General features: G+C 43.5%; 1 protein-coding gene across 1 annotated transcript; it reads right to left on the reverse strand.

Moving 5' to 3' along the window:
- Positions 1-1,765: 1,765 nt before the first annotated feature.
- On the reverse strand, positions 1,766-12,834 carry LOC107384300 (endothelin receptor type B). The gene is made up of 9 exons (XM_015957484.3): positions 12,641-12,834; positions 11,504-11,968; positions 9,579-9,691; positions 6,941-7,145; positions 6,313-6,462; positions 5,926-6,059; positions 5,739-5,847; positions 2,075-2,223; positions 1,766-1,980 (listed from the first exon to the last, which is right to left on the reverse strand). The coding sequence occupies exons 2-8, from the start codon at positions 11,912-11,914 to the stop codon at positions 2,089-2,091; spliced, it is 1,257 nt and encodes a 418-aa protein (XP_015812970.3). The 5' UTR covers positions 11,915-11,968; positions 12,641-12,834; the 3' UTR covers positions 1,766-1,980; positions 2,075-2,088.
- Positions 12,835-13,206: the final 372 nt, after the last annotated feature.

The raw sequence follows: 13,206 nt of genomic DNA on the forward strand, positions 1-13,206 counted from the left end.
CACGACGAGTTGAGTTTATACCAAAAAGTTCTACTTTGATTTCATCTGACCACATGACATTCTCCCAATCCTCTGCTGTATCATCCATGGGCTCTCTGGCAAACTTCAGACGGGCCTGGACATGCACTGGCTTCAGCAGCGGAACACATCTGGCACTGCAGGATTTCGGGGAGAAACTCCCACTGGGTTTAAATCTGGGACTCTCCACCATTTGACCTTAGAACTGAAGAAGCCTCTCGGATGAGAGGTGAAATGTCTTCAAGCAACTCAAAGAAGTCCAGACGCTTTTCTTTCAAAGCTCATTAGACTACAATGACCTGGATGACTGAGAACCTTCACAGACACACTGCAGGATTTGATTCCCTGCCATTGTAGTGTGTTACTGATGGTGATTTTTGTTACTGTGGTCCCAGCTTATTTTCCACCCTGATTTACAAATAAATTCTTTAAAAATCCTGCCATATGAATTCATGGATTTTTTTTCACATTCTGTCTCTCACAGTTGAAGTGTACCTATAATGAAAATTACTGACCTCTGTCATCATTTTAAGTGGGAGAACTTGCACAATCGGTGGCTGACTAAATACTTTTTGGCCCCACTGTATGTGGCACCATTGCTTGCTTGTCTGTAGGTGCTAAAAACTTATTTTCTGAACTCTTATATAAATAAATTATTTTAAATCATACATTCTGTCTATCATAGTTGAAGTGCAACCATGATGAAAATTACGGACATCTAATATTTTTAAGTGGGACATCTTGCATAATCAGTGGCTGCCAAATACCTTTTTACCCTGCTGCTCTCTGAATGGCCTCATTTAGAAATGGGTGTTTCTCAATGTCAAGGAACCTCGCCTTGATGTCTTGGCCCCGCCCCGGTTGTCTAGGAGATACGTCACCAGGAACCGCCAAGGCATGCTCAAGTGATCATGTTCTACCGAGGCGTACGTTCTCCGTTTGTTAGCCGTTTAGCTAGCTGAGCAAGGATACACGAGAGGTGTCTTGTAGCCTAGGCTTGGTCAAAAATTACCCAGAATACACCGCAGCATTTTCAAAAGGATGGCGGATCAGAAGCTGTCAGCTACTTCGGGGGATAATTTTCAAGTTTAAATGTAAGTCAATTAATTGTAGCTGTTGGGCTGATATCTGAAATTTTTTTCTTTTTAGATCCAAAAAAGTTGCCTATGGTTGGTTAGCTGCTTAGTAGCTGCAGCTTCGGTGGCTAGCGGGTAGTAACTCGCTTATATATTTCATTTAGGCTTGTTATACATTTTAATTGAAACTTATATCTCCCAAGTCACGTGACGTTACATGAGTGCCGCGGAAAGCCATGGTCACGTGATGCAAGTCTGTTCAATTTAACCGTTTTCTTTGACCAAGGAAGGACAGTGTTCTTGTAAGCAAGGCGCCTGGCCTCGCAAGATATCGCCTTGCGAGGCCAGGCGCCTTGACATTGAGAAACACCGATGGAGTTTATGCCACCCATGTTTTATAAAATAATGTCTTATGACCTGATAAGTGACTGTGTGTCACTATAATTAGCAACTAGTCAGACGCATGTAATATATATATATTTTTTTTGTTTGTTTGTTTGTTTTTCAAAATTGGAACTAGTCACTAAAATTAGTTACTTTTTGTGTGTTACTGGAGACTTTTGGAGATGCTGACTTAAAAGTAAACTTTGTTCTTAGTCTTCCCAAAGAGCAGCTGGGTTCCTCCCCCATCCCAAAGCCTTCACAGGCAGCCCAGTTGTCATGCAGCAGCTCCCCTTCCACTGACAGTCAAATAATTAATCATAACATTAAACACAACAAAAACACTTGATGATGGCCCAAATTTTCCTTTAACACTCACACCAACCTGTATTTTCCACTCCCATAAATCTTGTAATTACAGTTTTGAAGCCCACTCGTTCTCCCTGGAGAAGGGTTAGAGGCGATTTTGAAAAGGCCCATCTGGATAGTGTATGTGACTTCTTAACTGAGAAAGAAAGAACAAAGCCACATTTAATCAGTCCTGCATCCGTTGAGTTTGATCTTTTCAGTTTTTTTCCTCATACGTCCTGCTGTCTCACCTCTTGGTGCCAGCTCAGGCTGTGATGGACTTGTTGGTGGTGCGGGAGTTGCTCTGGTCAGAGGCTCGGTCTGTGACTTTAAGCTTCATACACGACTGCTTTTCATCTAGCAGCATTTCTGCTGGAAGACACCAGCAGAACAGACAGGACTGGAAGAAAAGTGGACAGAAAAGTTGATGTTTGGGGAAAATATGAGGCAGAGCGGAACAGAAAGAATCTGAATGACATTCGGTTTGACAATTCATTCACAGACTACGTTTACATGCAGCCAATATCCGGGTTATGATCGGGTTAAGGTCGGTATTCGGGTTTCTGAGTTGATCAGAATAACCCGTTTACAAGCATAAATAGAAAGAGTTACCTCTAACTTGCATAACCCGATTTAAATGCGGACGTTGGGGCAGCGTCAGGACGTATGGACTACGTCAAGACGCAATATGCGTCATTTCCGGTTATTCTTGTTCCGGTATCCGTGAAAACAACAACCAGTTCAAAAGAGGTAGCGACCGCGTTTGTTTGCGCTTTAGTGCTGGTATTGACCCACCGGCAGCTCTTACAACTACTGTGCGTGCTGGCCTTCATTCGAAGGAGAGTACGTGGGCAAGAAATGGCAAATATAGAGAGAGCTGCGCTAAACATACAAGACGTCTCGCTACTCAAAAGACCAAGATTCCTTGCGAACAGAGCATGCGCAGAACACACGCTTTGATGGGGATATCCCGATATGCGTTTACACGACCAAACATTCGGGTTCGAAAAGGGTTACCCCAGGTGTAGTAACCGGGTTTTGAAAAACCCGGTTATGAGCATATCCGGGGTTTTGGCGGTGTTTACATGGCCGTGCAGAACCGGGTTATTGTGAATATTCGGGTTTTAAAAGGGTTACTGGCTGCATGTAAACGCACTGACTGAGAGATAAAATGAGCACACGGGGAACTTTAAATACCAAAGTAGGGTTCTGTGTAGTTGTTGACAGTAGTCAGTATCTTACATGCAGTAGATAGCAAGCTAACGGCTTATCAGAATGGTACTAAATCCCTGTTTAACTTTTATATTGTTTACTAGGCATTTTGTGGTTTTTAGATCTCTTGTGTTGCTTTTTATTTGCATTTTTATATTTTAAAGACCAAGTTGACTGAGAAACAGTTTTTTATTTTATTTTATTTTTTTGTCAAGTATGATTAGCCAATCTGACTCTGAATGACCATTCATAGACTCACCCATCTCGGCTTAACAGGAATTACTGTTGTTGATGTCGCCTCCAGGAGAGGGCAGAGCAAGTCTAGACTAGTAGACGCTAGCATTAGCAACTCCACAACATGGCAGAACTCCGTCAGGCTTGTGTTATTTGTGGAGATGAAACATTTTACCAGCGTCAGTGGTAGAGTTGCGGTGATGTTAGCCAATCAGAGGGAAGAACTTACACCCAAAAGATCTCAGCAGCTACAGCCTGGTAGCATTGAACTCATTAAGTTCTCAACCATCTTTGCCACCTGGTGAGGTCTTCACTGAATCTGCTGCAGTTTGCCATACCAGCCTGGCATCGGGGTATATGATGTCATCATCTCCCGTCTACACCGAGCTCTAATGCACCTTTCTGGCAGCTCTTCTCAGCATGAGTCGAATGGGTTTGGTCCAGTTGAACAGCCTTTTCCAACAGCAGTCGGTATTTTCTCCCAACTTCTCAGTTCCTGCCTCAATGTGGTTCCAACCGTTCTGGGCCAAGCCCAAATTCATTTTCAGTGTGACGTAGATCTGACTGACTTTTCTAATTTGAAAGTTTCCGTAATCTATTTTCTATCTAATTCAGGAAATAGAAGTAAAAGTACTTTTACATGTTTTTTTTCCTTTTTGTTTCTTTTGTTCTTGTTGTGAATCTCGATTGCTGCTGTTACACCAAAATTCCCCCAATGAGAGACAGTAAAGTAAAAATCCTTTTCTACTTGTCTGTGCAGTTTCCATCAGAGTACTCATGATGACACATTTTGCCACATTTTTCAATACTAGCAAATCAGTTGTTTATATTTTGATATGTTAGTATATGTGCAAACTGATGCATATAACACATAATGTTGTTTGTCTTGAATAAGTAATAGGCGTTTTCATTCCATTTCTTATTTTTTAATTTGCCCGAAATAAATGAAAAATAACCAGTTTTCTTGTCCGGGGATCAGACCGCCAAGGCTCCCGCCTTGGTCTGCCACCCGATCCACATTGCACCGGACCCTTCATGTTCCTCCTGCGGGTGATGGGTCCACAGTTGGATGAGCCCATGTATCCGGTTCGGGCTGGGCCCGGCCGGGCCCCATGGGCGAAAGCCCGGCCACCAGGCACTCGCTCACGGGCCCCAATCCCAGGCCTGGCTCCAGGGTGGGACCCCGGTAACCCTCCGGGCCGGGTACTCCGACTCTTTGACTTTACCTCCATGAAAGATCCTGTGAACCGTACTTTGTGTCACCCTTCACGTAAGACCGATTTGTCATGGGAGACCCTACCAGGGGCACGAAGTGCCCCAGACAACATAGCTCCTAGGATCATTAGGGCACTCAAACTCCTCCACCACGATAAGGTGACGGTTCAAGGAGGAGTTAAGGAGGGAGGGAGCTGAGCCAGAAAGCCAGGCTCTCGATTTACCGGTCGATCTACGTCCCAATCCTCACCTATGGTCATGAGCTTTGGGTAATGACCGAAAGAACGAGATCGCGGATACAAGCGGCCGAAATGAGTTTCCTTGGTAGGGTGGCCGGGCTCAGCCTTAGAGATAGGGTGAGGAGCTCGGACATTCGGGAGGGACTCGGAGTAGAACCGCTGCTCCTCCGGATCGAAAGGAGTCAGTTGAGGTGGTTTGGGCATCTGGTCAGGATGCCTCCTGGACGCCTCCCCGGGGAGGTGTTTCGGGCATGTCCTGCCGGCAGAAGGCCGCCGGGTCGACCCAGGACACGCTGGAGAGGTTACATCTCCAATCTGGTCCGGGTACACCTTGGAGTCCTGCCGGAGGAGCTGGTGGAGGTGGCCGGGGAGAGGACGCTCTGGAGCTCCCTAGTTGGGATGCTGCCCCCGCGACCCGGACCCGGATAAGCGGAGGAAGACGACGACGATGATAAATAAAAATAAATAAATAAATAAAAGCATTTATTACTGGTAATGACCTTCCCAATGCAAAAACAAGAGCTCTAAAGCAATTCATCAGAGGGTCATTGGATGAATGAAAAAGTTGACATAACTGCTGTAGATTCTGATCAAACTGGAAATTGTTTTATTTTATTTAAATTACTTACTTTAATCCTGCTCTGACCTATCTGCCAGACCACCATGTTAAACAGAAAACAACAACAGCTAATTAGGAAAAATCTGTTAGACTTAAGTCCTCCCACTTATTCTTGTACTTACCATGACATTTTATGTTTCAAAGTAATAATCTCCACTCTCCTCTGCCTTTGATTGGCTTAAGATTAGGACAGTTTTGCCCAATCACTAGAGCATCTGTTGACAGGATGATGCTGCGTTCAAGACTACATGGAAATCCCTAATAAGCCATCTTCTGTGTCGATGGAAAACAAATTGGGGGTTTAGAGCTGTTAGCTTGTGCCTTCCATGAGAGCAGGTAAGATACTCACCCACCTCAATAAATCCAGCCTATTCCTGTAAAAGAAGCATCACCTACCCTAAAGCAGTTCTTGAAGCGCTTGCTGACCATGTACAAGGCAATTGGGTTGATACAGGAGTTGACAGAAGCCATGTTGATTCCAATGTAGTCCAACACCAAGAAGAAACTGAAGCACAGAGACACACTGCGTCATGTCTACCCCGTTTCCCTCCAAGAGTCTTACGTGAAGGTCTTTCCCTCGTACCTGAGCAGCTCACAGCGGTTTGGATCCTCTTCATCATAGATGGTGAGCTTTAGGATGCGGCTGATGTGGAGAGGCAGCCAGCACAGAGCGAAGACCAGAACCAGACAGAACACGGTCTTCGCCACCTCCCTCCGCTGAACACACAAACACACATAAATCAGCACCAGACCCTGAAACAACTGCTGTGAGAAGCTAGCTTCAGTTGATGATTGAAAACATACGCTTTTCCATAAACCTCTAACAAATCAAGTTAGTTAAAACACCCTCTGTCTCTAATTTAGCTGGTTTATTGCTGATGCTTGAAAACACGTATGTATTTTTATGGCTATTATTCAACTCATTCAACGTTTTTTTTAATGTGCTTGAACAGCTTTAATATCACCTGACCTGTTTAAGGTGGTCACTGAGAGCAATCTGCACTCCGTTCTTCTTCCTCAGCATCTCGCAGGTCATCAGGGTGTAAAAAATGGCGGTGCAGGCCAGTGGCAGGCAGAAATACGCACTGAAGAGCCACCAGTCTTTGGCTAATTTGTAGGTCTACACAGAGGGAACAGAAGAAGAAGGCTGGATTGTTATCAAACATCTGATGGAAAGCAGAAGAGGCTGATTTAGTGGAGTGCGACCGCAGGATGACCTGGCGTGAAGGGAGAACTCAAGGGTGTGTTTCAAAAGTTAAATTATTAAAAGGTTTCAGTGAGATGGAAGCTGCAGAGTTCAAGGAACTGGAACATACATAAACTCACGCAGCATGTAAAATAATTGCTGTTTCCTGTGAAATATGTTTGGCGATCATTTTCTGTGAACTTGTTCTTACCTCATAGTCATTAAGTTGTCACAGTGTGATTGTGAATGCTTTTATGCTAAGAAGGCTTTCATATTTACGCACAGCATGCACATCTGCACTGTGTCTATGTCTCATTTGTGTGCTTTTGGTGCTCTCAGCTGAGTCAACACATGCCATTTGACTCGAAATGATCAGGAAAAGGTCTCTGAGGACTGGTGTGTCTCAGCTCACCCTCATGAAACTTGTTTTCTGCATGGGATGCAGCAGGCAGATTCTCAAGGCTTCCCCTTTGTAGTCCATGGTGACCATGTCAAAGGCTATTGCTTCTGGAACAGCCAGGATGATGGATAAGATCCAGATGAGGGCGATCTCGATGGCCATCCATTTTGGGACTCCAATTCCTTTGATTCGACTCCAAGAGGCCACAGCGCGATACCTGGAGGATCCGTGAATGTGGAGTCAGTTACATAAGGGACCTGTCTCTGGTCTTAAGAATCCTGTGGAGGTTTAATCTCATTAATGTATGCATAGTTTATAGTGAAGGCACTTAAACAGTAGATTATAACAACACGAAATAGCTTAACACGTTAAGCTATTGCTTTCTAACTGGTTTTTGTGGTTCTTGACCTATAAGCTACTCGAGAATTACATTGGACAGCACTCTGTAGCTCTCTGCTGACCAGAAACCACTCTTAAGCTTGGTTTACGCTTGACGCGTCCACGAGGTCCGCACGTCTCCATGCAGCAAAATTGCGTCATTTTAACAACCACGCCCCTCCACCGCGCCTCTGCACGGCCCAAACTTTCCGCACCGCGCAACTAGGAAATTTTCTAACCACGCGGACGGTTGGATGCAGAAAAACATGGCGGACTGGCAAGAACTAGTCTGGCAGAGGTTCGTAAATACAGACATTTGTATGATTCAGCTCTCAGAGATCACCGTGATCAACATGTTGTTAATAATTCTTGGAGAGAAATAGCTCGCACTGTCGGAAAAGACGAGGACGCTGTTAAAAATGCTGGAATGCCATGTTGTAAACAACAGTAATTTCTACTTCTACTATGGTGTAGTGTTGGATGCATGCCGTAGAGCTCCATGCTGCCCCCTACAGTTTGGGAGAATATTGGCTCACCACAGAGACGAGCCGCACGAACCATAAACGCTGCAAGTTGTGAAGCGCGTTCCATCTGCGGAAATGAAATGCGTCAAGCATAAACCAAGCCTTAACAGTTTTGAGGTTCAGATAGGAACACTAGTGGGAGGTCTCTGACTACTTTACAGCAATCTGTTTACTGTACCGTCAGCTAATCAAAAGCCTAGCAGTTAGCATTTTCAGTTTGCTGGCTGTCAGTTAAGAGGACAAGACAAAGAATAATAAGAAGAGGAATTATCTTTTTTTTGTTTGCATCATGACAGAGCCTAGAATTAAAAGTAAGAGAATAATTTCTTTGGAGTTGACGTAAAGAGACAACGAGCTAAAACCATAGTGAACATCTCTGCGGCCAACATTAGTTTGAGGGAGCTAATGGACGCTATGAAATCATGGACTAATGCTGACCTGTCTTTGTTGCTACTGGACGTGGAATATTTGCTGTTTTTCATGGCTTATCAGTTGGCTTGTGTTAGCTTAGCTTTTTGTACGTTAGCTACAGCAGCAGGCAGGCTTTGAATGTGATCTAAATTGTGTCAAATACATAAATATTACATACATAATTGCTTCATGAAATAAAAAATATGTAGTGGGATACATCTAGCTATTTTCCTTTTCAAACACTTTGTTTAGTTTTCTTGTTTTTTATTTGACTATTTTTCTGTCCTGTCTGTCTCTGTTCTCCTTGCATCTCCTCTCAATCCTACAGAAAAACTGCTGCCTGGCTTTCTAAATTTTCATCTCATTAGTTACTTTTGAACTAAGCAGTTCAAAGGGATCTACCGGCCCCAAAAATAGCAGAGTGTGTGTTGTGCACCGGCTGCATCCATGAGGTGTAGTCACCGGCGCATAAGACAGGTGATGCGCTCCACTCTGCAGCACATCAGGCCCAAATAAAAGGCACCAGAGGATATGAGCCAACATAAACTATCTGTGTTAATTATATTTTTTGGACTGGCAATGCTTTGAAAATGATACTGAGGCCATGTGCAGGATGCAACTGGCTGAAGCGCATCAACGATCAGCGCTCTGCTTCCTCTACGCTCAAAAGGATCCCCGGAGAGTCCACATAAATAAAGAGCATAACCAGGAACTTTTATGGGCTCCCCCTGAGTGTGTAAGCTGAGGGCTCCCCTTAGCTCCCCCGTAATTTGAGCTGTGCATATCACTCTACATTCATGCTATGGCTTCTATCTTGAAATAATCAGTTGTAAGGATCTATCCATCCATCCATCCATCCATCCATCCATCCATTCATCATCATTCATCCATCCATCCATCCATCCGTCCATCCATTCATCATCATCCATCCATCCATCCATCCATTCATCATCATTCATCCATCCATCCATCCATCCATCCATCCATCCATTCATCATCATTCATCCATCCATCCATCCATCCATCCATCCATCCATCCATCCATCCATCCATTGTCTGAACCCGCTTTGTCCACGTAGGGTTGCGGGGGGGCTGGCGCCTATCTCCAGCGGTCAATGGGCAATCAGGCGGGGTACACCCTGGACAGAGAGCCAGTCCATCGCAGGGCACAGTTGTAAGGATTTCTGAACTAAATCAGTCTGTGATTCATAACATTCCAGACAAACAAGCATACACACAGGCAAAACATTATTGTCTGCATGCTAACTTTCTACGGCAGCCAATAACAAGAACACAGGCAGCTATATTTGAAAAATCCTTGGGTTGTGGTGTCATACCTGTCGATACTCAGTGCACACAGACTCAACACGGTGATCCCCACCGAGGCTTTCTGGACAAACGGCACAAGCTTACACAGAGTCACCCCAAAGGGCCAGTCTTTTGCCAGCAGCTGGAGACAGATTGCAAAACAAAAGCTTGGTCATTGTTTTAAAACATGGCAAAACATCTTTCATCACAATCGCTTGTGTTTCCAGCCACAGAAATGTAGTGCAGAACAAATATGCATGAAGCTTGGGCTGCATCTAGCTGAAGCCTGAGGCATGAAATTCTAGTCAAACCATTTCCTTAGTAATCATTTAATGATAATTAGACTAAGGGTCCCTTTCTTAACGTTACTTGGTGCATTATTAAGCATTAAAAAACCATTAAGTAAAGTGTTAAAAACTGCGTTTATGCATTATATAGCATTACTAAACATGTTGTTTAATGCATCATTAAGCAGTTAACTAACGTCTGTTACTGAACCATAGTTAATGCAGCACTAAGCTTTAAATAATACTTCCATTATTTAATTACTTTGCATCCCATGTGTTGATTACTATGTTAGTTAATGAGTTAATAACCATTAATAATTATTGAAGTAATCATTTATTCTGGTTGTGTATTTGCAGCGAATAAGCAATCAGAAACAGCTAACTAATGCATCCACTTATCCTACCCTGTACTTTGGATGTTACTTAGATGGGCATTAATAAACATTCAATTAATGTCTTACTAATGCTGTAATGTGTTTGTTATCAGGAAGCCCTTACCTGAACTTAGGTAAGGTAAAAACATTGATCCGCATTGGAAACACTTTCTAAATGCTTAATAGACTCCCAAGCATTACTTAACCACAATTAATCATTAATAAATTAAATGTTGACCCTTATTGTAAAGTGTAAATGTTTATCCATTTATAAACATTTTCTAAATGCCCAATAGACTCATACGCATTACTTAAGCATTAATTAACCCTAATTAATCATTACTGAATGAATTTTGGGCCCTTAGGTCAGTAATACAGTTTAGTTGACTGCTTAATAGTGCATAAAAAATTATGGTTGGTGATGTTATGTAATGCATAAAAGCAGTTGTCAACACTTTATTTAATGGTGTATTATACTTAATAACGCACTAAGTAACGTTAATAAAGGAACCCTTATTGTAAAGTGTTACTGATTATAGTCTTCATGATTGGCAATGAATAAATGTATTACATGGATCATCCACTAGAGGTCAGGAGAAAAGTCTAAAACTAGATCAGCAGTTTTATTTTGGACACGTACTAATCCCGTTAAAGAGAGGTTCATCAAATGTGATGGATTTGGTATTTTAGGGTAATTATTTTTCTCAGGTGCAACTTTTATGGTCTTTTCTATAAACAACACCTGAGTTAGATCCTCGTGTTTCATTCTGACCTATAAACACAACGCGCAGTAGCTCAGGAAGAACAGGATAACAACGCTAAGCGTGGTAGGCATTAAACTTCTCCATCTTTTTTTGGACGTGTGACTGGAATGTGAGTGGAAATCAACTGGAATCACCCCTAACCTCTATTTCTTCACGCCGCCCTCTGTCCTGACTACATGGTGATATGAAACTGCAACCAGTTGTTTTAACACACTTGCCCGCTAACCCAAACATACTTTCTATCCCGCTCACTCAAACAGAACAAGCCCAACACACAATAACCTGCAGAGGCACGAGGGGATATGGAGGGGCTCTCAATCCAGAGGAGTAATAACATTCTAGAAGCTCTTGGAAGCCCTCCAGCTAGTGTGTGTGTGTGTGTGTTGGGGATGGGTGTGGATTGAGGATTTAAAGCCCAGTGCAGCCAGCGTATTTTTATTTGAGAACAGTTTGTGATGTCAGAAGCCTTTTCTGTGACGTTGTGTGTGTAAATCTCAGCTGCTGAGCTGACACCTGCGACTTGTCTCACCTTATAAACATTAACGGGGATGCCAATGATGATGTGCAGCAGGTCTCCAAGGGCCAGGCTGCCAATGAGGATGTTGGGTCCGTTCCTCATGCACTTATTCTTATATATGATCCTCAGCAGCGTGGCGTTGCCAATGATGCCGACGACGAACACCAGGCAGAACACCACAGTGTTGATGTACTTGAAGGTGTCTTGGATTTCCGTGGGCCCCGTGCACATGGGTGGAAGGCGGCGGCTAGGCCTGGTGATGTTGGACCTCACTGGGCCCTGAACTACCCTCTCCATGATCCTGGGTCTCTGGGTGAGAACCAGAGCAGCCTGGGGGGGCTGCCTCTTTGACTCCAGCTGCCCTCTGGCCACAAACACGAGAGCCACCAAGAGGAGGACCTCCAGGAGGAGGTGAGTCTTCATCCTGGGGTTTTGTTGGCTATTGTCCCACAAATGGTGCTGATCCTGCTTTTTACCCTTGGAACAAAAATAGCAGGAGATTACCTGAAACTCGTTGGGAAACAGCTGTGCTGAAAGAAACTGCAACAGTAGAGCAGCAAAATGAGCATTTGTATTTTACTTCTAATTCTGTTTATTTCACACCGATGAAAAGTATCTGAAGACACATTTGAAGAACTTTGTTTTCTTTAAAAAGAGGAGCTGCTCCAGGAATTGAGCTCCTCGTTAATCGGACACGTGTGACTCGAGTAACTGAAACACAGGATGATCATGTGATGATAGGTGAGACAGAAAGCAGCAGGTCGCGGATGCATAAGACCTATAGAAGATTTACAAATAAAGACAGAAACAAAATCTAACCTGGCGTTAGAACATTAGTGGTGAACATTTCCACTTTCAGGAAAATATGTTTCCCTCTTTTTTTTAGTGTAAGCCTTACTTAGAGAACGTTAGCACTCTACCTCTAAAATCATCATTTAGTCTTAATTCTGATTAAGTGAAAAGGACATTACAGCAGATGTCTGACTTGATTTCTTTAAAACATATAAAAATAACTTCAACGACCTAATAAATGCTTTTAATAAAGATAATTACAGAAATGGGAACTCCGAACATGTATTTTTTTAAACTAAAGAAGTTTTATTGACGTCAGCTGGTGTGTTCCAGTTTGTTATTCAAGTTCTGACTCACCTAAAGCCCAGAAGAAGAAACTCCAACAAGCGTGCCTCTTAAATCAAAGCTCCTCAGTAACTCCCAGGACAACAAAAAGTCCCAAATCAGAGGGATGATGATCCATCAGTGACGGTTGAGTCATTGCCAACAGAAGCTAGCAGATCCAAGGAGATCCAGATCTGTGCTCTTCTACCTGCTTGCTCCTCTCTGGTTCTGGCTCTGAAACTGCAGCTCAGAGATCACCGTCTGCAAAGCAGCTCCTCCAACTCCTCCTCTTCTAACGGAGGACAAGAGGGTGGAGGAGAGGAGGACGGAGGAAGGGAGGCAGGATGTTCACCAGTCATCCTACTCATCCAAAGTGTCCTTGTTTTAACGGCTGCCGCGGGCTAGAATCCTAGCTTATGACACAAAGAGCCCTGTTGTGTTTGAAGTGTTGCTGCCTGAAGAACTTCTGCTCCGATGGGTCATTTAGTAACGCGGCTACGAGGAGTTTTCATGGCTTCTTCGTGTTTTTTTGTTTTTGCAGAATAAACAACCAAACAATCTCAACTATTCTCACTTTTCAGACGGTTTTAATTGTGTGA

The sequence above is a fragment of the Nothobranchius furzeri genome, chromosome 11 (genome assembly GCF_043380555.1).
Source record: "Nothobranchius furzeri strain GRZ-AD chromosome 11, NfurGRZ-RIMD1, whole genome shotgun sequence".
Lineage (NCBI taxonomy): Eukaryota > Metazoa > Chordata > Actinopteri > Cyprinodontiformes > Nothobranchiidae > Nothobranchius > Nothobranchius furzeri.